Source organism: Tursiops truncatus, chromosome 2, assembly GCF_011762595.2.
Source record: "Tursiops truncatus isolate mTurTru1 chromosome 2, mTurTru1.mat.Y, whole genome shotgun sequence".
In the NCBI taxonomy this organism is placed as follows: domain Eukaryota; kingdom Metazoa; phylum Chordata; class Mammalia; order Artiodactyla; family Delphinidae; genus Tursiops; species Tursiops truncatus.
In genome coordinates, this window is record NC_047035.1 from 118,758,484 (window position 1) to 118,786,140 (window position 27,657).

The window sequence follows — 27,657 nt, forward strand, 5'->3', positions numbered from 1 at the left end:
GAAGATGACTGGGAGGGAGAAACAGGTTTGAGGGGAAAAAAAATCAACTCCTTTTTTTTTTTTTTTACCACATTGTGTTTACACAAAGTAAGTGCCATTGGACTGAACTGTGCCCACTCACCCCCCTACCCCGAGTTCCCTGCAAATCTATGTTGAAGCCCTAACCCTCAGTGCAATGGTATTTGGAGATGAGGCCTTTGGGAAGTAATTAGGTTTAGGGGAGATCCTGAGTGTGGGGCCTTTATGATGGGATTAGTGTCTTCATGAGAAGAGATACTGGAGAGCTTGCTGGCTCTCTCTCCACCATATGAGGAGGACACAGAGAGAAGAGAGTCCTTACTAGAACCTGACCATGCTGGCACCCTGATCTCAGACATCTAGTCTCCAGAGCTATGAGAAACACATTTCTGTTGTTTAAGCCACCCAGTCATTTGTGTTTTTTTAATGGCAGCCTGAGCTGACTATTACAGAAAGCAGAGGACAAAAAGGATGTTCAAAGCCTATCCTCGGCTTTACTAGAAATGCCCCCTCAGTTCCTTGCCCTTTGACCAGTACTTCATTTTGGGTCAGAAGGTTTGTTACACCCTAAAGAAATTGTTGTGCATGTGCATAAGGAGATATGCCCTAGATTGCTCATTGCAGCATCATTTATACAGAAAAAGAAAAAGGAACCAACTAAAATTCCATTAACAAGAGGATAGACCCAAAAAAATTACATTAAAATAAATTATGGAACACACACACACATACACACACACACACTATGGAATATTATTCAGCAGTTAAAGCTAACCAACTAAATGAACTAGAACTACACATATTAAATGGATCAATCTGAAAAACAATGTTGAATAAAAAAGCAAGTTGTAGAATGATAATATACAGTGTGATGCCATTTATCTAAAGTTTGAAAGCATGCAAAATACTACTGTAGGTAATTTATGAATATATACATATGTAGTAATATTAAAACATATGCAAATTTAGTAGGGAGGGGAGAGGTAGAATCATGTAAAGTTTAGAGGGGGCTTCAAATGTAGCAATTTTAAGGGATTAGAGGGGCCTTCAAATGTAGCAATTTTAAGGGAAGTGAAAGTATTATTCTTTAAAAGCAACAGGAGCAAATCTGACAAAGTTTTAAGATTTGATAAAGCTAAGTTGTACCTCCATACTTTGCTGATGGTTTGAAATTTGACAATTTAAAAATCAAGAAAAATACTGATTTGAATGGGGGGATACTCACATTCTCGAAACTGACTTAATTTGGTCATTACTTCATCCTTGAACAGCTGAACAACCTGTTCGACAATCTCTCGATTCCGATTCTGGCCCAAGGCATACAGGTATTTCTCCAAAAGAGGAACATTTTTCAGATTCCAGATGAAGTTCTCCCGATGAAGACTACTTAACTTTGGGTGATGGAATTTCTAAATCAAAAGCAAAGAAACTCTTAGACTTTTAACAGCACAACCACTATGGAGAGGTCCGCACCCTCCAAAGGGTGGGCTGGGTGTGCCTTAGGGAAAGAGCTGGCATTCTCTCATGGTCACTGACTTGCTCCATTTACCTTCATCCACAAAGTGGTAATAACATCCTATTTCTAGAGGATCTCATAGTTTTGAGAACACATTCCCATCTTCCCCGACCCTCACAACTGGGCAAAGATAGGTGTCACCATCTGCAGCCTACCAAAGGAATGGAGGCAGCTCTAAAGAACTCTGTGCTGGGCCCCCTGCTCCCTCTCCGACTTCATCTTCAACAACTTTTTTTCACTCTCTTCTAATCACACTGACACTGGCCTCCCTGCTGTTCAAGGAACATGCCAGGCACGTTCCCACCCTTTTACGTTTGCTGTTTCTTCCTCCTGGGGACCCCAGGAATCCGTATGGCTAATGCCCTCGTTTCCACCAGGTCTTTACTCAGAAATCACCTTCTGGGGGAGGGTTCCTTGACCACTCCATCTAAAATTTCAACCCTCTCTCCAATATTTCATATCCCTCCTCTCTGCTTATTTTTTCTTTGTAAGCACTTGGTACAAAATGCTGTCTAACAGTCACCATGATTCCCTTACTTACCTTGGTATCCTTGCTAGAACGTAAGCTCCATGAGGGTCAGGAGCTTGTTTTGGGCCTGCTTTGTTCACTTCTGTATCCCCACATCTAGAACAGTGCCTGGCACATAGAAGGCACTGCTCAAGCAATATCTATTGAATAAATGAATGTTCTTAGCATAGACAATTCTAGAATTGGAAAGGCCTTTAGATGTTGACCACTCTATCTAAAGTTCTAAATGGCTTTGACCATCATTGCACAAATGAAGAAAAGTTCAGAGAAGGATGATGAGTTGCCACTATGGGGCTGAGGGGGGACCCGGGTCTGCAGACTCCAGTCCAGACCCCTTTCACACAGTGAGTGCCTGAAGGGGTCTTGGTGTCCACCCAGTGGAGTAGCTTTCAAATTTTTTTGACCATGACTTGCAGTAAGAAATACGTTTTACATTGCAACCTGGTATACAGGTAACACACACCTAGGGGAAAAAAGTTTCTGTAACAGTACTTACAACCTTACATGTGCTGTATTCTGAGATTTTTCACTTTATTCTATTTCTTTAAAAATGTTCCTCTAAATTGATTTTAACACCCACTCTCATGACCTGGAGTTTGAAAACCTCCCCTTGATGCTCCTGTTACTATTATCATGTCCTTGCTAAGTGGTCATGTAGCCTCTGTTTGAATATTTCCTGCAGGAGGTACTTTTTACCCTCATTGAGATGGCTCTGTGTTCTCTCTTTTGCAGAGCTAAAAGCTGCCTCTCCCATAGTGTCTATGCAATGGGTTCCAACTGTGACCTCTGGGGCCACGGGAACAGGATTAGTTCTCCCCCACATGACTGTCCTCTTGATATCTGAAGACAGCACTTCTGCCCCACAGTCTCTTCTGTAGAGTAAACCTTTCTAGTTCCTTCAGTTGTTCCTCACATGACATGGTTTTGAATCTCCTGACCATCTGCTGTGTTAAATGTCACTGTGGATCACAAAAATACTCTACACCGTAAGCACTGAAAAACACTGTTAGGAGTTGTGACTTCTGGGGAGTAGGACTGGAAAGGAACTAATAATGAAAATGATGGTAGAGAGAAAAAAGGTTCATTTTACACCTTTCAGTACTGCTTCAGTACTGATACTTTTACCATGTGCATATATTACTTTTATTTTTAAAGAAGGCAAAATATAACACTCTTGTTTGGTTTGCAATAGAGCAACCGTCCATTCAGGGAAGGCTCCGAGTCAGTTTCTAAAATGGTAGCACTGTTACCCCGTGCATCCCACTCTGGTATGGAGTAGTGGGAAGAATACTTGGGATCTGGACTTGGAATCAGACAGATCTGGGTTTCAACTGGTTTTATCACTTAATATCTCAGATCTTAGTTTCCTTAACAGTGAGATCAGGTATCAATACCAACCTCACAGGGAATGTAAATTGGTGTAGCCACTATGGAAAACAGCATGGAGGCTCCTCAAAAAACTAAAGAGTTGCCATATGATCCAGCAATCCCACTCCGGGTCATATACCCAGAGAAAACTCTAATTTGAAAAGGTACATGCACTCCTGTGTTCATAGCAGCACTATTTACAATAGCCAACCTAAATGCAACCTAAAGCCAACCTAGGAAGCAACCTAAATGTCCATCAACAGATGAATGGATAAAGAAGATGTGATACATGTATACAATGGAATATTACTCAGCCATAAAAAGAATGAAATAATGCCATTTGCAGCAACATGAATGGACCTAGATATTATCATACTAAGTGAAGTAAGTCAGAAAGAGAAAGACAAATAGCATACAATATTACTTACATGTGGAATCTAAAATATGACAGAAGTGAACTTATCTACAAAACATTAACAGACTCACAGATAGAGAGGGAAGACTTGTGGTTGCCAAGGTGAAGGGGAGGTGGGGGAGGTAAGGACTGAGAGTTTGGGATTAGCAGACACAAACTATTAAATATAGGACGGATAAACAGCAAGTTCCCACTGTATAGCACAGGGAACTATATTCAATATCCTGTAATAAAACATAATGGAAAAGAATATGAAAAAGAATATATATACACAAGTATAACTGAATCACTTTGTTGTACAGCAGAAATTAACACATTGTAAATCAACTATACTTCAATAAAATAAAATTTAAAAAATACCAACCTCATAGTCATCTGTTGATAAACTAAGACCTGAAATAAAGATTTCATACATAATAGGTTCTCAATAAATGTTTGTTGAATGTGAACCTTGCAGCTTATGTGCCTGACTTCTCTGGCCTTTCCATCCTTTGGCTCCTCAGCACACCAACCTGAGTTTCTGACAGTTTAATCACTACCCTTTATTAGCCTATCTAAACCTACCCCTTTTCAGCTTCCTCCCTCTACCTCTCACACCAATTCCCATTTCTCAAGCACCTTGTTTCCTCTGCTACGAAGCTCTGACCACACTCATAAGCCCACCCTATATTTTCTTCTTTCTTATACTTAAATGAATCTCCTAAGATTGACCTCCAGCCCATTTGTGAACCAAGCAGCAACCAAATTCCAGTACAGATCAGTTGGTCCCTTCACTTGTGAACGCTCAGTTATGGCAACAACCAGAACTGCGTTGTACTCTGGGCTCCTTGTACTCTGGGCCCCCCAGGCCTGCCCAGCCACTGGAAGCTTCAATGGCCCAGCCACATCCCCAGCAGGGCAGTCACAGCCTCTGCCACACCCCTGGGATTAAAATTCTGCACCGGTGTGGTATCTTGTGCAGACTCCGTGGTTCCTAGTGCTTATACAGAAATTAAAAACTTACCACCTGCAAAGCCATGGGGGGAGGTTAGGTGAGGGGATGAACAATGGGAATAAAGCATGACAAAATGCATTATAATACCTAGTGGGAAATGCTTCTCTTGGTTTCCTCTAGGACTCCCCTGTCCCCTGCGAGACAACTTAAGTTGCACAGCAGAGTGGCAGGTGGTTAACTACACAGCAGAACTCACTGTCAGCAATAATGTGGTGCTATCTCCCCCTGAGAACTGTATTTTCCATTTCAGAATTTAGCAGCAAAAGTTGAAACCTCAATGGCAACGGGCATATTAATAAAGGCCACAGGTAGTGTAGAAGGAAAGATCAGTAATAAAGAAGTCCTCTGTAACAGACACTCATCTCAACAGCTCATTTTGTAGATTTGATTCTGAGGATGGTAGAGAGACTTTCCTGAGCCTTCCAATCCATTCAAAGGTCTTTCTAAATAAAAGTAATATATGAAGAAAATTTCCTAACTGTACACTTAATTAGGAGAGGCTACTTCAATCCAAATTATATTAATGTTCACAAATTGATGTTTTTAATGGATGTCCACAAATGGATTTGCCCCAAATTAACTGAAAACTATTATGACAGAAATGCTTAAACATTTACTAACCAAACCCTCAGTAAATATCTATTGAATAAACAAATAGAGTGCAAGGTGAAATGGTAATTATTGTCAACATAGAGAAAAGTCTTTCAATTGGCAAACATTTACTGAGCACTAACTATGGGATAGTGTGGTCTCGGACTCACAGAATGTATAGTTTAGTGACTCATTTTGGGGTGATGGGATTACTATTAACTTTAATTTTTTTTGTATGTTAATCTGACTTTCTTTAATGAGTCACTGAAAGGGCTTTTAATCAAAAAAGAGTTATTTCTATTTGGGGATAAAAAGGTAAATAAATACTAAATATTTCGAGTGTAATATATATTTCAGTTTCTGGCCAAGAGGGAGTAACAGGGTTTATCCTCCTGGTTGAAATAGTTACAACACTGGACAAAATATATAAAACAATAGTTTTAAAGTTACTAGACATCAGGCAATGAAGGACAGGGATCCCTGAGAGATGGAGAACAAATGAGGTGAGTTTGTTTCGGATTTTGGCCTTGATAGAGGTGGAAGTGCAGGGAGGGGAGACCCAGGCAGAGCCCAGGGAACTCTCTGAGTTGAGGAGGCAGAGTCTCTAGGAAGACCAAAGCTGCTAGAGTTTTCAGAATAGATGACCAGAAAACAGGTTGCTACAGAGAGAGAGAGCACTCTAGAGACCTGGAGAATGTTCCCTTTGAGAATCTGGCAGATCAGTGTATGACTATGAGGAAGCTACTCAACGCTGGGGAAAGAACCACCTGAAAGGATTAGAGGGAACAGTACTTGGATACACAGGGTCAGGAATAGCACCTGTTCCCACCAATCATACTCATAGTTCATGGGACATTGGGTAGAGAACTCAGAAGGGTCTTGCATTAATAGCGGGAAATAATTGTCCCTAGACTAAACCCAGCCCTGGTCCCACCCAGCAAGTATTGAAAGCAAGACACAAAAGCACCAAACTGCTTCAACTGCATCCACTCAAGGAAGCTCAATGAACACCAAGCACAAGAAACATGACCAAAACTATACCAAGACACATCATGATCAAAGTGCTCAAAAGTAGAGATAGAGAAAATCTTAAGGACACACACACACACACACACACACACACACAGAGGACATATTACGTTTAGAGGAACCATCTGACAGCAGATTTCTTATCAGAAACAATGCAAGAGAAGAAAGTAGTGCAATGTGTTTAAAGCATGTTGGAAAAGACAGTCAACCTAGACGTTTATGTCCAATGAAAATATCTTTCAAAAATGAAGGTGAGGGCTTCCCTGGTGGTGCAGTGGTTGAGAGTCCGCCTGCCAATGCAGGGGACACGGGTTCGTGCCCCAGTCCAGGAAGATCCCACATGCCGCGGAGCGGCTGGGCCCGTGAGCCATGGCCGCTGAGCCTGCGTGTCTGGAGCCTTTGCTCAGCAACTGGAGAGGCCACAACAGTGAGAGGCCAAAGTACCGCAAAAAAAAAAAAAAAAAAAAAAAAATGAAGGTGAAACAAAGACATAAGAAAGCTGAAAAAATTCATTACCAGCAGCCCCACACTGCAAGAAATATTAAAGGAAGTCCTTTAGGTAGAAGGAAATAATATGGATCTACAAAAAGTATGAAGAGCACAGGAAAAGGTAACCATATAGTCAAATATATCATTTTTTCCTAATTAAATCTCTTTAGAAGATAATTGAAAGTTTAAACAAAAATAATAACAATGTATAAGTAAAAGGTATGACAACAATAGAATAAGGACAGGAAGGAAGAAACAGAAGTATACTATGTCAGGTGCATATACCATACATGAAATGATATAACTTGAAGATAGACTGTGATGTTAAAGATGTAGTCTATAAACCCTAAAGTAATGACTAAAATAAACAGAGTTATAGCTATAAGCCAACAAAGGAGATTAAATGAAATAAAAAAATACATGAACTAAAAGAAGGCAGAAAAAAAAGCAAATTCGAGAATAAAGAATAGATGTGACAAATAGAAAACAAATATCAAGATGATAGGCTTAAACCTAACCATATAAAAAATCATATTAAATGTAAATGGTCTAAACATCCCAACTGGAGGTCACAGATTATCATATTGGATAAAAAAGCAGGACTCACGTGCATGCTGCCTACAAGAAATACACTTCTACTATAAAATACCAAAGAATTTTTCCCTTGTTCGCAGAAGACTATAAATATCAAGTCTCTGAAGGTAGAGAGAATTAAAAAAATCTCCTAAAGCTTATTGTTAAAGTGTTCTCAGCCCTGTCTCATCTCTCACTTAACTCTCCTTAAGTTTCTACCTTACTCTTTTTTCTAAAGCACCAACCAGATAGAAAAAAAAACTGTGGACAGAATCAGGGAGTGGGAGCAGGCAGGCTGATCCCACCGGGTACTAATGGAGCACATGTGAAATGCGTAGAGGCTGATCTGCTTTCCTGTACGGCAGGAAGCCTTAGCTTCCACAGATCTCAACACTTTCTAGACCCCATCTCTGACATTTTCCCCTCCCTCTGGTCCTTTGTTCTAGGCTGTGGAGGCAACCACTTGATTGCTACCAGAGAGAACCCTGCCTACTTTAGAATGGAGCTGTGTCCCAGCAAACTCAGGTTACAGTCCATGTCCTGCTCAGTCCTTTCCTCTCTCACACACTTAACATTAAATCAGTCACCAAATTTGGTTGGCTCTTTCTCTCTTTTTTTTTTTTTTTTTGTGGTACGCGGGCCTCTCGCACTGTCGTGGCCTCTTCCGTTGCGGAGTGCAGGCTCAGCGGCCATGGCTCACAGGCCCAGCCGCTCTGAGGCATGTGGGATCCTCCCAGACCAGGGCACGAACCCGTGTCCCCTGCATCGGCAGGCGGACTCTCAAACACTGCGCCACCAGGGAAGCCCTGGTTGGCTCTGTCTCTTAAATATATCTTGAACCTTTTCTTGGTTCAAGCCCTCAATCAGCTTTTTCCTGATTACTGCATTAGCTTCCTAGATGCATTCCCTGCCTCCATTCTGGCTTTCTGCCAATCTACCTATCATATTGGCCCTCAGAGGGCTATAAATTAGAATTTTTTTTCCTGTTTAAAAACCCTCCAAGTCTCCCTACTGAGCAAGCAAATAAGACAAAGTCCAAACTCCTTAGTGTCATATATGGTAACATATTTTATAATCTGACTCCACCCTATGTTTCCAACTTTATCCCCTGTCTCTCTCAGGTTTAACCCCTATACTCCAGCCACAGTGAATTATTCAGAGGTTCTAGAACATAGTCATTGTACTGCCATGATTTTTTCATGCTCTTTCCTTTCACTGAGCACCCTTCCTCCTTTTCTCTGACTGACTGATGGATTTGAAACTTTTAAGAACTAGCTCAAAAGTTTTTTTTTTTTTAGTTAAAATTTTTTTTTATGAAGCCCTCCTTGAATACGTACTATGTGTTTGACACTGCTAGACATGAAGGATAAAAGACGAGTAATTAAGATGTAGACCAATTTCTTAAGAAGGTCATTTCTTCTTATGTAGCATATGTAACAGGAAGCACAAGCAACAAAATTACAATACCATACATGATAGACCGTTACCCTGATGGCTCCCTATGAACCATGCCTCCTGGTGTGCATGCTCTTGTGCAGCTTCTCCCGCTTGACTTTGGGATTAGACACGTCACATGCTTTGGCCAATGGAATATGAGCTAGCATGATTCAAGCAGAGGCTTGATAAGCATTTGTACACTGGGGCTTGTCCTCTTGGCACTCTCTCTTGGAAGACAGCAGCTGTGTTGTAAGAATGCTCAAGGCCATCCTGGAGGATGAGACACCAGGTGAAGAGAAGAGGACACATGGAGAGGATCTGAAGCACCGCAGCTGAACTCCCAGCTGAATATAGCTGCATGAGTGACCCCAATTAACACCAAGAAGAGCAGAGAGGCCAGTCAACCCACGGAATCATATGGGTTGACAAGATGTACAAGTTCCGATGAAGCAAAGAGAAGGAAGTGATCCTCTTCGTACAGCCTGGGAAGAGAAAGAAGGGTCCAGGGAAGATTTCACAGAGGAGGTGGTGCCTGAGCTGTGTGTTGAAGGATAAGTAGGAATTTTTCAGAGCAGGGGAAAATGTATTACTGGTTGAGAAGACGGCATATGCAAAGGCACAGATGCATGAAACAGAAAGGCACATTCAGGGAATGACGGGAAGTTCTATTCTGGTGGTAAGAGAAGCATGAAAGCGGAGACATGGACAATGAGACTAAGCAGGGGAGAGGCAGGGATGAGGCCACACAGTGCCTTGTCTGAAAGAAACGCTGAGGACCTCGGCCTTTACTTTGAAGTCAGTGAGAGGCCACCGAAAGGTTTTAACTATAGAACTGACATAGTCAGATCTGTAATTTTAAAAAGTAACTCTGAACTGGTATAAAGAATACATTGAAGGAGAAAAACACCTGAATGCAGGGCGGGATAGTCGAGGCAGGAGTGGAAAGAAGAGGATGGATTGTAGAGACATTTGAGAGGTAGACTGGCTAGGATTTAGTGAGTAATTGGAAATGTTTTACTCATACAAACTGTTGTTTACTTTTTCAAGAAAGTGTCTATCTGTCCCCCTGGAACACACTCCTCTAGGACAGGGGAATCTTTACCTTTCCCGCAGTGCCTGCCATAGAAGAGGTACTTAGTGAACATTTGTTGATTAAATGAAGATGTTTCGGTAGGTCTGGAAAAATCTTTGTCCAACAAGGTACCATTTCTATAGGACCACAACATCCTTAACACAAGTCATTTCAATCCATTTGTAACACAGCTATTGCTTCATATAGAGGTCTGGCTATGTCTTATCTGGATGAAAACTTCAGGTTTTAATTTGTGAATGCAGACTGTTTTCAGTGAGCAGCATAAAGAATACCATGGATTTCTAAAGATGTAGGTAATCTTGCTAGTAGACTAGTAAAGTACAGACCTGGGCAGAAAGAAATCTTTTACTGTCATAAAATGTATGTATCTACTACCCTATTTCCTTCGTAACACATGTTAAGAGGCGCCATATAAAAAGAGAGTCTGACCCTACGTGTATTTAAAATAAAATAAATCAAAACCAACACATAAAAAATTCTTATAAGCAAAATAAAACTCCAGATCTTACCTCCAGTGTTTTATCCAACTTGGCAGCTACTCTTCCAATTTCATATAATAGCTGGGGGCTGCTGGGAATCTCAGCTATAGGCCTTCCTGGCAGATACGTCAGCAGCCTCACCAAGTAGCTTTTGATTTCAGAGCCGCTATCTAGATGGATGGAAGTATATATCCTGTCAATTATTCTTGAAAAAAAAAAAAGAGGAGAAGCTATTCTGCCTTTCCAATTACTATTGCAAAGAATAATACAGAACAAGAGAAAAAACACGCTAACCTAGGACAAGTCAGCAGGATTCTGTGAAGCAGGGCCGAATGGATCAAGCAAGCAGGTACAACAGACAGACATTAGGACATTGGGACCAGCCATTTACATACTAACATAACTGTGGCCCCAAGTCTGCTGGCCTTAGCTCTAAACATAAATCACCTGCTCTGGTAAGTGAAGGCCTAAAAAACATTTTTTATAAATTTAAAATCGAGGAAGGAATGATAAAGAAATGAGTGTTTCAGAATCACAGGCTTCTTTAGGGACAAACTGCTGCTTGGAGAGCTCTATTAGATACATCTTAAGAAAAAAAGAAAGATACATCTTAGCATTTAGAATTGAGAGGAACCAAGTTTCACAGATGAGGTTTCCTTAAGAATTTAAGTTGTGTACCCAAGGTCACATGTACAGTAATTACAGAGCTGGGATCTAAAATTCCTGATTCTGTGTTCTTTCTACAAGATCACAGCACTGAAATATACAGCTGATCTGATGAATAAAAATATTTAATTATTTTCCTAATTAAAAATAAAAGTGCCCTTAGTTTCCACATGTCCCTTTAGTTGTTCATCCATCAGATCCTTCCCAGGCAGAAGAGTTACACCAGACCCAGGCTCTAACCACTTCTGAATCACAGCCCCAGTCTCTACTTGGGTGATGCTGTGGCTTCTCCCAACTGCTGAAAAAGTAACCCTGTCTACGCTTGGAATGACGTACCTGTTCTTGATATTTCTACTTGTAGCCAAAATGCAGTAATGCACATGGACAGGTGACGACCAGTGGTAGTCTCGTACCTACTGATATGAGAGAGGTTAAGTTGTCTCCTTTAGTACGACACATGGAGGCCGTTGGAAATCCAGCTGCTCTCAGAAATATGATGATGTGACTCTGCACTTCAATCAGGTCTGGAGTTTTGCTTGACTCGCTGTTGCTTATTTTGAGGACATACTCATTTGGGCCATCTGTAGTGTCTTTGGTTCTTAAAATGCATACATGAAAGTTTTGGTCATCATAGCTAGGAAGTGGCTTGATCTTGGAAACTTTTAATCCAAATACCGATTCCACTAATGCAGAGGCTTGTACCTCACTGAAAGTGGGTTTGGTAAGAGCCTGTGATTGCTGACCACCTCCACTTGACATTATTTCTAAGGAAAAAAAAAAAAAACCCCAAACAAATAAACTAGAAAAGGGACATATAATGAATATACTTATTTAAAATATTTTTCTTAAGACAGACCAATAATGTTTCCCAGTACTGATTCTGTATTTCTCTTGATTATGAATTTTCACTCATAAAGTTAAAAAAATTAAATGAGTGTATGAGATAAAAAAGCAGTGAATAAAAATCCTTGTACCATAAATGATTTCTAAACTCACCTCTCAAGCAAAAGGTATGTTCCCAGGGACAGAATGAAGACCAGGAAACTGCCTTGGTATCACCAATTCCTCCACCCCTCCCAGTACCATGAACTTTATTTAAAGGGGGAAGTTAGGTCCTGAGAGGTTAGTGTCTTGCTCAAAGTTATATATAAAGTTACAGTGAGAACTCAGCCCTCTAGACTCCTAATCCATAATTATGTACTTTGGACTATATTACCATCAGTTTTGGTTTAAAATATAAATTCAAATACAGTGATCTTACTTTTCTGTGTTAAATTATAAAGGTCATCATCTAGCTTATTGCACATACTTTGAAGGGTGGGCTGATGTGCAAAGCATCACGTGAAGCACTGTGGGAGACAGGAAATGCACTTAGAGGGCTCTGAAAAGTTAACTCATGGTCACAGATATCCCAAATAATAAAAAACATAAAAGCTGTTCAAAACAAGTTATAAGGCAGTAAGTGATAAACTGATAGAATGCCAAAGAAAACACTGAATTGAGTATAAACCTGAAATGACTGAATTATCACTGAAGTGACTAAGTTTACCTTAAATTGTAAAGAATAAAATTTCTACTATTAAGCAGACTAGGGGCTTAAAATAAAAATTAAGGAGGCTTCCCTGGTGGCGCAGTGGTTGAGAGTCTGCCTGCCAATGCAGGGGACACGGGTTCGAGCCCTGGTCTGGGAAGATCCCACATGCCGCGGAGCAACTAGGCCCGTGAGCCACAACTACTGAGCCTGCGTGTTTGGAGCCTGTGCTCCACAACAAGAGAGGCCGCGATAGTGAGAGGTCCGTGCACCGCGATGAAGAGTGGCCCCTGCTTGCCATAACTAGAGAAAGCCCTCGCACAGAAACGAAGACCCAACACAGCCATAAATAAATAAATAAATAAATAAATAAGGTCGCTTATAAAAAGTAAAGGTGCTTCTGAGTTTATGCCCTACGAAATTAATATCTACAAAAACTGTGGTAGAAATTCAGGGGAGACAGAAATTACTACAGCCTAGGGATATTCTTGAGAAGATGGATTTGAATTGAGTTAGTAAATATGAGTTGGATATATAGGATGCGGGAGACTGTTTTCTTCCCCTTGATAATGTCACCCTCTGCTGCACATACTTGGCATATTTCCTGAGTGTATATATATATATATATATATATACATATATATCTAGAGAGAGAGAGAGAGAGAGAGAGAGAGACAGGAGGCAATGTAAGGCTTCTGAATATCCTTTAGGACCCAAATATTTAAGATCTTTGCAATCTCGCCTCCCCCTTTTCCCAAAATAGTTTTATTCCAACCCTTCCTTCATAGTAAATTGTAAATAATTAATAACATCTTGGGGATGGGTTGCATTTTAGGGTGCAAGTTAGATTGCTGTTCAAGGGATGTAATGTTACATAAAAAGAATCTCATAAACAGCTCTTGTTGATAGAAATCAGAACAGCTGTTGCTTCTGGCAAGAAGGTGGCATGAGGGAACAACTTTCTGGGAGGAAAATGTTCTGTATCTTGACTAGGTTTTGGTTACATGGGTGTAAACATTTGTCAAAATTTAGCTTAAAACTTAGGTCAGAGTAAGATCTGTGAATCTCACTGAATATAAATTTTACCTTAAGAAAAAGGCTTTGTGAGAGACTGGCTAGGACAGATGGTGGGGTGGGATCTTAGGACTTTCTCAGAGCTCCCCAAATCAGAGCATATGCCTGTTAATGTCTAATCACTTCAGATCTATGACAGACAAAGTCCAACTTATTCCAGTGAAGGGAAAGGGATAAAATTCAGGGAGGCACACTAGGGCTCTCCTATATGACCCCCTCCCTGACTCAGCCCCAAGACTATAGCCTGATGACTCAAGTGATAAGAGTATAAACCCCAAATGCCAGTCCCCTCCCCATCCCTCCTTGCCTGATCCTCCTAACCTAAGTGATTCCTCCTGCCTCTAAACTTGCATAGCCCCTTGTGCCGCTGTAGGTTTCCACCACCTGTTATAGTTATTGCATTCTTGCCAATTGCTTCTCATGTCTGCTTTCTGACCAGTGCATTTGCTTTCAGAAGCAAATTAAGTCGTTCAGATTTTGTTTACTAAAGACACGTGACAAAACCTAAATGGGGTTTGAAACCATCTTTGCACCTGAAACTTCTGGGAACCAATATATCCCGTCACATTGTATATGGGCTTAAGACTTCACATGGGATTTTAACATTCCTTCTGGAGATTTATAAACAGGTGTAAGGCCCATATTCAGAATGTAATATGAACTAAAGCTTTAAATTCAAGATGAAATCCTGGAGCAATTTTTCAAATCCTAAAGCATTAAAGATGTCAGGATAACTCTGAATTTGATATGAATTATAAATACTTAAAGTTGGAAGGACGCTTAGAGGCAGTTAGTGAAGGCCAATCTGCCTTCCAGTCTAGAAAATGTTTCTGTAACATTCTTGAATGGGGTTTGTTAAGCCTCTACATGAAGCGTCCTTGTTTTCTAAAGCAATGTAAAGCAATGTTGGCAGCTCTAGCCATCAAAAGACAGCCTGGTGTTAACAAAAAGTTGTGCTGGTTAAGTGTATTTTACCACAATTTTTTTTTTTAATGAAGAAAAGAGGTGCTCTGCTGGGAGAAATAAAACATATTTTATACCTAGCGTCTGAAATTTTTGACTATTCACATCTCCTCTAAAAGGGAGTTGGATTAGATCATCCCTAAAAATCCCTTCTAGTGCTAACATTCTCTTTCTAAAGTTCTTTCTTTTTGAGCTTAAATTTGCCTTTTTTTCTTTGTCTACAAAGACTCCAAATTATGGAACTAATGACACAGATCAAGTCAGCTGCTGTAAGTAAGTAAATACAGAGAAATATATGTTAAGAAATGTCTGTCTTAACCAAATGTCTTTTGCATGGGTGGAGGGGGCAAAGAAGGGAACTCAAATCCTGTAGGTAGTTGATCTATATTTCCTGCCAACAGTGTTTCACTTGGCTTCTGAGAAAGCACTCAGGAAGCAAATGTTTTCCAACTCCAGGGCTTATGCCAGAATCTCAAAACCTTTGTCCTACAACCAGGGGAGCTGGACCTTAAACTCTGCACTTTGTGTAAAGTATACCAGAAAATAAACAGGAGTCATTCTTGAGTCCCCTCCCTCATTCTCAAAGTGTTACCAAGTCTAGTAAATTCTACCTTAGCATGTCTTCCAAATTGCCCTTCTTGACCTGCAATTTTTTCTGCTATGCCCTTCCGAGGTTGGAGAGCAAGGATTATACCCAGTAAATCTCTGTACCCCCAGCCCAGACTCTTATTAAATATCAGAGGAACTAACGAAAGGAGGGTTGCCTTTACTCAATAGGCTCATGGGGCCGTTTACCCTCGAAGAGAATCAGGAAACAGAAAGGCAGGGAAACTAGAATCTGTAGTTTTTCGTTGCGGAGCACAGGCTCCGGAAGCGCAGGCTCAGCGGCCATGGCTCACGGGCCCAGCCGCTCCGCGGCATGCAGGATCTTCTCGGACCGAGGCACGAACCCGCGTCCCCTGCATTGGCAGGCGGACTCTCAACCACTGCGCCACCAGGGAAGCCCTAGAATCTGTAGTTTTTCAGAAGACAACAGGTGCTGTGAGTGTCTTCCTTCTGGGTGAGAGGGAAAGAGTGGTGGGCGAGCGGGCTGCAGAAGAGTCAGGAAAATAAGGGAGAAGGAGGCCACACAAGTTCAGAACGTTATTACTTTAGTGAGGTCCAGTCGAGCCCTAGAAATTGTTCCCACCAGACACCTGGCCGTGAGTGCCAGGCGCCGTACCTCCCCTCTGTCAGGGTCTCCGCACAGGTCTGGCAGAGTTGGACCAGATGGCTTCTCGGGTCCTTCGCCCCAATTCTGGGATCTCAACCCAGCCCTTCTGGGTTACAGGTGCGATCCAGGGAGGAAGGTGACTTGTGCATCACCTACGCAGCGAGTCTGACGTGGATCAAGGATGGGAGAAGCCCGAGGCTCATGACTCCTGGCCCGACTTGCAGCAAGCCTCCCTGCTCTCTGGGCCAGCCTCCCAGAGGGTTCTGGGGTTCGACTCTGCTTTCCCCACCCAGCTCACCCGCAACGACCCGAGGTCCTGAGGTGACTCCCGCTCTCCAGCAGCCCGGGACTGTAGCCGCAGTCCTCCGCTCTAGCTCGGAGGTCTCGCCTGACTCGCAGCTCCTGGGTCCGCCCCTCGTCCGGGACCGAGAGTCCTGACTTCTGATTGGCTCCTCGAGATCCCACCGCCGCCAATCAGCGCAGACTCTTGGAAGGCGAGGCCCGTCCAGGCCGACCTGGTCTATTCCAGCCCTGTCCCCGGCCTAAGAGGCTGCAAACAGAAATTCCGAGATCGGGCTTCGGATGGTCTTTCTGCAATCCCACCCCGCCTTCTCTCGGTGGTCACCCCAGTCAGAACTCGGCCACCTCACTACAAAACTGGATTTCTTGTTTATGATTGGCTCTTCCAGATTTCGCCCCGCCCCTCCCTTTGGTGAGTAGCCATTTAGCAGGCTTTCAGCTCTTGAGTGGCACCTTGCAGTTCCTCCCAGTCCACGTAGCTGTGGAGGCTTCTTGGCCTTATCCCAGGATTCTAGTTGTCTGGGTAGAATTCGCGTCCTCGTTTTTCTCTCCTCGCCCTCCCTTCCCTCCTGCTGGAAACACGTATCCCAGAGGCTTCGCAAGCGTGGCCGAGGTGGCCTCAAACCCATCCTGTCCCCCAAAACATCAAGAGTTCAGCTCGGAGGACCTGGGAGTTTGACCGGGCAGCGTTCTGCACAGGACCTGGTTCTCCCGGGATACTGGAATGTTAGAATGTGAAATCGTCTAATTTATCAGTTATGTCCACACGTTCCTTGTATTGATGGGGAAACTGAAGTCTAGAGGGCACAGAGCCTCAACCAGACCTGGTCACCCAACTTCTAGTTCAAGCTCTTGCACAGTGCCGAGTTTTCTATTCTCAAGATGTAAAGGAAGCCTGAAGGCCGTCCTAACAGGTCATCCCGGGGGGTTAAGGTGACCACAGTTCAGGTCTGGTGTGGTAAGTGATTCATTTACACTGAGAACTGGTAATTGGATCAGAATCCTTATTTAGGTAGTTCAATCAGTGTATTCTCCCTCTGCAGGGAAGTGTAGAACCACATGATTATCAGGAGGCTGCCTTGGGAATCATAACAGCCAGGCTGGTTGGGTGACCTTAATTGTCAAGGTCATCTGGCTCTGATAGCCAGTTTGATATACGTCTGCAACCAAGCAGAACCTGATAGTACAGAGCACTCTCTCTAATGGAGGAGAGTTCTAGACATCACTCATGTCTGCAACTTGGTCTGTTTTTGTCCATGCACATCTCCCTCTCCCCCTGTGCCCCCCCCCCACCCCAGGATACAGCACACTCTGGTTAGAGTGACCTTGATTGATTGACTTGGTGGTTTCCCAAACCGCTGTCAACCACCTATTGAGAGATCACCTCTTTTCTCCCTTTAGGTATGCTTCTTATCTGCTTCACTTCTAATTTCCAAGTAGCAGGGCTTTTTTTACAGCCCCAGGGCGGCATTCTTGATGTCTCATTCCTTTAGGGTGTCAAAGACAAACTTTGATTTGGATTATCTGTAACCAGAACCTGACTCCCAATGGCCTGGTTAGGCCCCTCTGCATTCTCTTCCCTCAGGCAGGTCCTGAATTCTCTCCACCCTCTCACTATTCCACCTCTATTGATCTGGTTACTGTTTAAGATACACTGCTCAGTCATATTACTGGGTCTAAGAGAATGAACATTTCTAAGGCTCTTAATACATGCTACCAAATCATGTTTTTCCTCAGTAATGCCAATATTGGATACCGTGATAATGAAAAAAGTTCCACCAATCTGATAGACAAGAAATGTCATGTCACTGTTGTATTAACAAGTTTTTTCCTTCTCCACCTGGCCACTAGGACACTTAGGTATTGGCTCTCAAAGAGTTTAGTGATCAAAAATTGGAGTGAAACAAAATGAACAATCTGAAGAGTGAGATTATAGATATGATTTTATATTATAAAACATCCTATAAAACATAATAGCCCACTAGTTTTATGATACAACTATATATTGCAGGTTGTTTAAAAGGCTAAAAATTCAGTGCCATCATCATGTAAACACAAAATTCACAGAGACAACACAATTGTCATTACACAAGCAAATTCTGTGGGGATTACATCTGCTTCTGCAAAAAATGTTCCCTTTTTGTATACTAAACACAAGCTTTATAATCTGATGTTTTGGAAAACTTACCAGCCAAGCAACTCATATCAAATTAAAACAAGCTGAAGCTAAACTTATAATTAAAAAGTAAAAGTGGCATCAAGTGAAAACCATAAACTAAGAAAACGCAACACTGGTGTTGCACGAGGCTTCCTTGAAAACTCTGGATATTCAAATATTCAAACTATCACCATGTGTCTGTGTTGATATTGTAAAGCAAATGTCTTAGGATACTGAATTGGAATCCTTAGAAAACTAATAATGTACTAATTTTAGTTTATGAATACCAAATTTTAGTAGATTTCAATTACTCATTTAGTTTGCTATTAAGAGTGGGAGAAAGGGCAGATATTTTTAGATCAGTGGGCAGCTGACCATACTTACAAAACATTACTTTAGAGGCTCATGGCCCTGGCTCCCGGCTCCAGATGACTTGCTTCAAGAGAGCACTGATGAATAGCCAGTGGAAGGAGGAAGTGACACCACCAGCTGGTCCTAAAGCACAGAGGCTCATGAAAACATAGCCCCTCCATCCTGCATCCATCAAGAAAAGGCCCTTTCCTCCTGTAATACACAACTTTGTAGCATGAGACGAATTCAGTCCTAAATGTTCACTTTAACATAAATTACCTCCATAAAAAAAGATCTAGAGTATGGAGGTTATGTTCAGGGCAACTTCTGGAGGGTCCAACTTATTCATCAGAATGGGTTGCCTAGCAGTCTCCCATCTCTTGAATATTCAAGAAAAGGTCACTCAGTTAGATGTTATTTAGACAAGGGATCCTGCTTTGGGTGAGAGATTAGTCTTTTCAACTCTAAAAATGTTATTCCATGAATCTAAGTACGAGTTGGAACAACCCTTGAATCAAGTTCAACTTTACTTACTGTTTCCTCGAGGCTATTCCTACTGCAAACTTTATCTTGGTTTTCATTCTCATTTTGGCAGTTATATTGGGAATAACTAATGTCTGAACATTTAACTAACATGTTTGAAGAGAAATTTCTGGATGGTATCCTATTTCTTTTTAAGTTATCATATTTTATTTTTCAATTACCACAAAATATTTTATAACAAGAGTCAAATATGTGATAATACAATTTTCTTTATTAAAAATAATTTACAGCATCAGTAACATATACACAATTGTCATCAACTGAACTTTGCCTCCAATATATTTCTATACAATACTTAAAATTATTGAACTTAAAACTGTTATACTGTTTTGTTGGCTTTAAATAATAGACAATGATTTATATTTACTTAAGTGAGATATATGGTTTCATAATTACATACTATGTGTAAAACTGATAGAAACATCAGCACTATCACACTTTAGGGGAAAAGTCACTAAAGAAGACTAAGTCCACCTCCTTCCCCTCTCTTTTATAACTCCAAATCAAACTAAGATAGGGTCAACATCCAGTATCTTAGCACTTTCTCCTAAACCTAAAGGCAAAAGAAAGGTGTCTTTTAATTCAACCACAGAAAAATGTCAAATAATTTCTCCTCATCCTCTCACTCAACACTGAGAAGGCAAATGCACACAACACTGTTACCATATATGCAAACAACTAGAATTCTGATTTAGGTCTTAGCTGTACTTTTTGTCCTTTAGTACCACTGAAGTTTGATTCCCAGTGAAAAACTGAGCAATTTAGCTAAAGGGAGTCTAATACCTCTCATTCAAATGTCAGCTTGGAGATAAAACAGGAAGTAACAACTGTCATCTTGGAAACTTTTTAGGTATACTAATGGCAATTCAGTGACTGGATGACATTTTCAGTGATTAGCAACCCAAAGGCATGAAATATGGCAATGGTATGTAGCATAATGTTTCTTAAAATATAACAAAAATGCTGTTGATAATGACCTTTGAAATTGTACTTTTAAATTCACAACACTAATTTGCTTCTCTAAGGGGCCTATTATACTTCCTGCCACAATATTTGTGTATTCTTTTTAGAACACCAAATTATCCAGATATATTCAACAAAGGAGATAAGTAAAACAATAAAAACCAACAGGGGCCACATTTTTGCAAACACAGAATTTGGCTGGAGGCAGAAATATAGGTATGCTTTGGGACACACATCCATGACTCTCCTCACAAATTGATAGCCATTGCTTACCAAGCTTTTTGGTTCATTGTATATAAGCAAGAGATTAAGAGAACCTTGATTTTATTCCTGAAATACAAGATCTGCTTGTATTATTACTGGACTAGGTAGACTGGAAATTTAAATGCTTAATTCACAGCTGGCTAGCTTTATCATCTTTTCATCTCCTAGATGTGCTGTTTATGATGATGCCCAGGCCTCTGCCCGTAGGTTACATATTATATTATAGTATGGCTTAAAAATGAAACAGATGTTTTCCCCACACGTAACAATCTGGATTATCATTTCTTCAAAGCCTGTAACAGATATTTTAATGTTCAACTTGTAAATTCTCCATCCCTAATTCATGTTTTCATGTAAATTAAAAACATATGCACTGACAAATACACAGCATTATAAAATATCAAGAACACGTGATTTGAAAGTATCAAAGAAAATATTTATAAAAAATTTAAATAAAAGGGAAATCATTTTGCCAAACTCTAGTCCACCTAATTGTCTAAATACATATTTGCAGAATATTTTCAAAAGATTGTATGATTTGATTATGTGCAAAGTTCTCAGTGGTCTTTACCCACTGGTTTGGTAATTTCAGCATTTTAGCTTAAAACAATTCTTTACTCTGTGCAATGTGAGCTAATTCTGAATTGCAGTAACTTAACTAGGTCATATGATGATCTCCATGTGGGAAAAAAAATCACTACAATTAACCTTCTGCCTGCTAAGTTTAATTTCTTAATTAAAAAAAAAGGTATAGGACTTTTTGGAATTAATTATCCAACCTTTTTCTTAAAAGTTGACAAACTTCTTGTTGACATAACATTTGATGTGATAAATAGACATGCAAATAGAGAAAATACAGTATTCAGACAGCAATAACTTAAGTGTTTTATCCTGACGGTTAGCAAAAGCATACATAATTAATAGTATCATGCTTCCCAGGTAAAATGATTCAAAATGACAGGAAATCGATTTAAATAATTAAGAAGTAACCAACATTTAAAAACTGTTTAGGGTTGAGCAACCATATAATTTAGGGTGGATAATTTTAAAATCTAGAGGAAATCATGTTAGCGTTCAATGATTAAAGTTCTCTTTAGCAACCATAAATGAGTGTGGAATTTTAGTTAATAATAGCTAAAATATTAGGTTATAGGAAGTTACAGTATCACACAGAGTGAGCAAAATAATCCAATTGATATAATGCCATCTGAGGCTTGCCAGGGTCACAGCAGCAAATTACTGAAAAATTAAGGGCTGCATATGTGATACATATTTTCACTGCCAATACATGGTGCTACGCAATCAATTGTATTCTGTAACAGTCCACCTTCTGATGTGGAGGAAACCTTGGCTGGATTGGACAGAATGATTGTGTATGGGGCAGGTTCTATCCCTTGCAGTTAGACTGAGACTTAGGATAACCCTGGCTTATATTACAAACTAAGAATGACAACTATGTGCAACTCAATTCTGAAAAGGAACGAATATATCTGAAAATCCACTTATAAATCAGATTTCACCTTCCACAATTTTAAAGTTATCTGGCTTGTTATATTTCAATCTGCTTCTCTTAAACCAACAAACAGTAGTATACAGTTTTATAGGTGCAAAACTAAACGAAAGACTTCAGGAAGGTTACTCATATAAGAATCTTTAACACAAGTTCAAATTCTGCCTTTATTTACAAAATGGTCTGATAAAATATCCCCCCATACTTACAGGCCTCTTCCACAACACACTTCACACGCTGATTTTAGCAATGTTAATAGCACCATTCGTATATTATTTAAAATCAAGAAGATTTCATTTCAGTCACTACGTTGATTCATAATCATTTACATCCATGGATGAGATAAGTGAGCATACTGGGACTACCTGCAGCTCCATGGTAAGGATTCCTGGGTCCAGCACAAAAGGCTTTGTTTGCAGTTACCAGTTATGAAAGGTATCCATGGTGAGTAGATACTATGAGAATTTTCGTGCCACAAAGTTTAATAATCCTCCATGTTTGAACAATGTTATTTCCACATCATTTTCAAAGGAAGCAATCACGCTGAATACTTTTCCAGTGCTTGTCTTTAAACAAACAAAAACATCTCACATGAGTGGTAAAATCTACAAAGTTTTACTTAGTGGTTAAGACCATCTGTCTTCATATTCAATGACTATACTCATATTCTGTCTGAGAAACATTTCTCCTGCTTGAGAACACCTAAGATACCAAACCATAGGCTTCACACCTAAGTAGAAAAACATGTTATTTTAGTCCCTAATTCTAAATAACAAGTATCGCATCACCTAAAACATTAAATCAAATGATTTAGATTTTGACTTACTAATTAGGGAAGTTGTTACTCATGGTCATTTTATGTTAAATATTCATTGCATATAATATTGCTACTTTTTCCTTTCTTCTTGGTTGTAAAGTCTGTGTTACTCTAACCCTGAACACTCAATTTTGGCTTCTCCTAAAGTGGTGTACGTGCCTGGGATAAAATTAGATCAGGACAGAGAGAGCTGATAACGAGGAAAAGGAAGTTAACGTGTGTAATTGGAAGTCCATGTCTTCCTTCTGGACTAAGTATACAGTGTTTTCTACTTTTCCTCAGAGAACATCAACTATATTAACATCGGTTTAAGTACAGAGAAAACAGAGCCTTCTCAAACTACAACTTGTTCACTAACTGACATTAGGATGCAATTTACAGTAATTGTTTCTTACTCAATTTACAACCATCTATTTAAATATATAGAACACAATCATATATTTGAGAATTTTAGATATACCTTTATATTTAATGTAACTCCAGGAGACAGTTCTTCAGGAAATGTTAAAGAAAATGTTTCTCTGCCAGAGAGGCCCAAAGAATCTGCATTTTCTCCTGGAAGGAACTGAAGTGGAGCTATGCCAATTCCAATCAAATGATCTTTGTGAATTTTTTCATAACTTTCAGCCAAAACAGCTTTCACACCCTGTAACAAACATGCATTTTATTTCCTCCATTCATCTCTGAAAGTTGCTTTACTGAGTATTTTAAAAGGAAAAAAATTCTACTTTTGGCTTTTCTGTAAAAACTTTAAACCCAACACCCCATACTAAAGGTCAATGTTATATCAAAGTATTTAAAGAAATCTTTTATAGGTTATTTTTCTCTAAGTAGCTCCTTAACTCCTAACTGCCCTCGGCCACTCCAGGGTTAAGTACTGCCAGTGCCTACCATATAGTAAGCGCTCTCTATAATTGGGGGCGGCTGCTTTAAACTCAAAAAGGGCTCAGGAGGATTTCTGTTGAATTATGGTAGATCTAACATATGTGTTCATCAAAACTCCCTTTTAAATTGCCACTAAAATAAAAGAATAAAGAAGTGTAAACCCATAGCAACAAAGGGAATAGGATGTGCAAATTCTATAAATATTTAGAAAACAGAGACAGGTAACTGACTTAGCAGACAATGTTGAAACTACAAACTGATAAACTGAAACTAGGGTGATACCAGTAAGATTTGAGTCAATTTGCAACAAAGAACCTAGAAAAGGCTTGAGACTCAGAGGCATGAGGTTCTCAGAACACTGGGATAGTAGTTAGAAGTCTATAAAAAGCAGTAAGATCTCCAGCTCAGTTCCCACACAAGAGAGGACGCTATTCTCCGAACAAAATCAGCTAAAGACCCATGTTTCTCTACTATTTTTCATTATTATCCTCCTAAGGAGTTTTAGACATTTCCCGTCTAATCACATCTTCCTCCTCATTGCCCACCACCCCCCCAAATTTAATGTCACAAATACACTGTGTATCTGTTTATATATGTATATGTCTATGTATACTTCATACATAAGAAGAGTAAGATTTTGTTGCACCCCTTGGGAGTGCCATCACCCTATAGAGGATGGATGCTCTAGACTGAAGAGGAACACTAGGCTCACGGGAAGTCTGGGTGAGAATACTATCAGAAATGGGGGGAGTAAGTCTGTTTCTTCAATGGGTCTCACTGAATGGCCCAGAGAAAATATTTACAGATACTAACATATAGGGCTATCTCAATGAAAAAGGTAGCTTATCATTAGTAAGGCCCACTAACAAAACGCAGCTCACAACTACAGCTTGTAATCAGATTTTTAATGTCTAACTGAATGGACAGCCAAGGATCAACAGCTATATGAGGAAAGCCCGCAACAACAAAACAAAAAAAGCTAAAAAAACTTGAGGAAAAAATGGGAACCTATACCTATAATTAATATTCACGATATAGACATACCTTGTTTTTATTGAGCTTTGCAGCTACTGTGTTTAACAAATTGAAGTTTTTTGGCAATTCTGTGTCAAGCAAGTCTACAGGCTCCATTTTTCCAACAGCATTTGCTCACTTCATGTGTGTGTCACATTTTGGTAATTCTTGTAATATTTCAAATGTTTTCATTATTATTTTATTTGTTATGGTGATCTGTGACAAGTGATCTTTTTTTTTTTGCGGTACATGGGCCTTTCACTGCTGTGGCCTCTCCCATTGCGGAGCACAGGCTCCGGATGCGCAGGCTCAGCGGCCATGGCTCACGGGCCCAGCCGCTCCACGGCATGTGGGATCTTCCCGGACCGGGGCATGAACCCGTGTCCCCTGCATTGGCAGGCGGACTCTCAAACACTGCGCCACCAGGGAAGCCCATCTGTGACAAGTGATCTTTGATGTTACTATACGACTTGCTGAAGGCTCAGATGATGGTTAGCATTTTTTAGCAATGAAGTATTTTTTAATTAAAGTGTGTATAATTTTTTTTAAATATGCTGTTGCACACTTAATAGACTACAGTACAGTGTAAACATAACTTTTTATATGCACTGGGAAACGAAAAAACTTGTGCAGCTCGCTTTATTGTGATAATCACTTTCTTGCAGCGGTGAAGAACCGAAACTGGAGTATCTCTGAAGTATGTTGGTACTTAAAATTATTATCTTACAAAGACAAAAGAATTAGACTTATTCCCACAACTCCTTAGAGTATTTACATTTTAAGGGGGAGGGGAATTAAAGATTCAAAACAAATGACGTTTGTATGATTATGATAGCTGTGACGGCTGTATTTTGACCAGCCTCTTCAACAACTACAATTGTAAAGAGAAGCACAGTATGAGTATGAAATGGCAGAGAGCACACGTCACAGGACTATTCTCTCCAACAGATTTCCTATTTGCTCTTCAACAAGGAAACAGTTTCAACAGAAATGTCTTCCTAACAGACAGCCAGGGACCAATATCACCTATTTGGAAAAAGATAAAAGTAAAATGTGGCCCACTATCTCTGAGTCGTTAACCTTTGATGGAGCAAATCATAGAAAATTAAATGAAAAGGGGGCAAGTAAAACTACCAATGGGTATAAATAATTATTATTATAAAGCAATAATTTAAGACAGAATATCCTTTCCCTCTACCACATTTATTTTCACAAGTAAGACTGATGTAATTTTAATTAAATTCAGAGTATTAAAATGCAACTAGATTAGTACAATGTATTATATAAGGTCACTTAAAAACACCCACAGATGAGATCCAAGTAGGCATACAAAGTCTAAGTGAACAAAATGAACTTTGACAGGATGTTACTGACAAAAGGGAATATTTAAAACTCTTTGAAGTTTAAGATAAAATTTAAGAATCAATACCAGCAAGTATGGTCCTTTGGCAGCCCAATCTCTTGAATTTCCTGAACCATATTTCTTCCCTGCTAAAATAATCAGTGGGATACCTTCCTTCTGGTACAGCTCTGCAGCCTCAAATACATCTAGCTGTAGATTAAAACAAACATAAGAAATTTTAATACAAATTTTGATCTAGTTAGCAACTGCCTAAATACTCTGTATACATCCTTACCGTCTGTCCTGATGGAAAATGAACTGTTTTGGGAGCTGGTTTTCCAATGAACTTATTAAAAAGCTTGATATTTGCGAAAGTGCCTCTTGTCATCACAGCATCATTACCTCTTCGGGCTCCGTAAGAGTTGAATTCACGAGGGGTAAGGCTGCAACAAAGTTATGAAAGTTAGTTTTTATTTTAGATGGAAAATAATCACATTATTAAATTGTAAAACTTACTCATAAACACTTTTTTATTATGGAAAATTTCAAGCATGCACAAAAGTAGAGAAAACAGAACAGTGAATGCCCAGGTGCCTATCACTACTCTACAATAATCAATTCATGGAATCTTTGTTTCTTCTATAATCATCCTCCATTAGACTGTTCTGAAGAAAACTCAGATATCATATTTTAACTGTATACATTTCAGTATGTTTCTCTAAAAGATATGGACTTAAAAATACTACCTTGTTACAAACAAAACCCTCCAAACTTCTTAATACCAGCTAGCCAGTCAATATTCAAATGTCCCTGGTTTTCTTATTACTTTTTTAGTTGTTGGTTTGCTCCAATCAGGTCCAAATATGGTTTATAAATTCATCCAGTTGATCTCAAGTCTTTTTTAATCTATATGTTCCCTTTCCTATTTTGTCCCCTCTTATACTTTATCTAAAGAAATTAGGTCATTTGTAGTGTAGTTTCCTATATCTAGACCGTGCTGACTGCATCTCCACAGTATCATTTCATATGTTGTTCTCCCTCCTGTATTTCTTGTTAACCAGATGTCAAATCTAGTGACTTGACAAGGTTTGGGTTTTTAATTTTTGCAACAATGCTGCATAGGTCGTACTTCCATCAGCAGCACATGATACCCAGTTTTCTCTTTCTGGAATGCTACCAGTGATTGATCATCATTGTCTAGACTACACTAGGGACTGCAAAATGATGATACTCTATTTCTCTTATTCCTTCTTCATTTTTTAGCTGGAAAACTTCTATGAAGACAAACTTTCCTTCATCAATGATTTGGTTATAATGAAATACATCCCATACAGAAAAGACTTTATTGTTAAATAATGAGATGGTTTCCCATCATCTTCCAAAGGTAACTTGGAGTTTTTAATTTTCCTCTTTTAGTATTATTATGAACTCATGGATTTAAACATATTCATTATGTTTCAACCCATTCCAGTTATATTCTTTATTGACGCTCAACATGTCCCATCTTTGAGCAGTGACAGATTCAAGTTGGC

General features: G+C 39.7%; 2 protein-coding genes across 6 annotated transcripts in view; both read right to left on the reverse strand.

Moving 5' to 3' along the window:
* Nucleotides 1–16,914, reverse strand: part of HYKK (hydroxylysine kinase) — a 31,066-nt gene extending 14,152 nt beyond the window's left edge. Inside the window, exons 1-4 of one of the 4 annotated variants that reach the window (XM_073801306.1) lie at nucleotides 16,277–16,906; nucleotides 11,611–11,961; nucleotides 10,562–10,701; nucleotides 1,244–1,427 (exon numbers count right to left, since the gene is read on the reverse strand). In XM_073801306.1, coding sequence (XP_073657407.1) covers nucleotides 1,244–1,427; nucleotides 10,562–10,701; nucleotides 11,611–11,956 — 670 coding nt within the window. In that variant the 5' untranslated portion in view covers nucleotides 11,957–11,961; nucleotides 16,277–16,906. Of the gene's footprint in view, nucleotides 1–1,243; nucleotides 1,428–10,561; nucleotides 10,702–11,610; nucleotides 11,962–16,276 lie in introns of all 4 variants that reach the window. The other 3 variants (XM_004319379.4, XM_073801305.1, XM_073801304.1) reach the window with 3 other exon arrangements.
* Nucleotides 16,915–19,521: 2,607 nt separating this feature from the next.
* Nucleotides 19,522–27,657, reverse strand: part of IREB2 (iron responsive element binding protein 2) — a 49,158-nt gene continuing 41,022 nt past the window's right edge. For both annotated transcript variants that reach the window (XM_019950396.3, XM_073801308.1), the window contains 4 exons: nucleotides 26,421–26,568; nucleotides 26,213–26,335; nucleotides 23,345–23,530; nucleotides 19,522–22,633 (listed from right to left, as the gene is read on the reverse strand). In XM_019950396.3, the coding sequence (XP_019805955.1) occupies nucleotides 22,523–22,633; nucleotides 23,345–23,530; nucleotides 26,213–26,335; nucleotides 26,421–26,568 (568 nt within the window). In that variant the 3' untranslated portion in view covers nucleotides 19,522–22,522. The remainder of the gene's footprint in view (nucleotides 22,634–23,344; nucleotides 23,531–26,212; nucleotides 26,336–26,420; nucleotides 26,569–27,657) is intronic.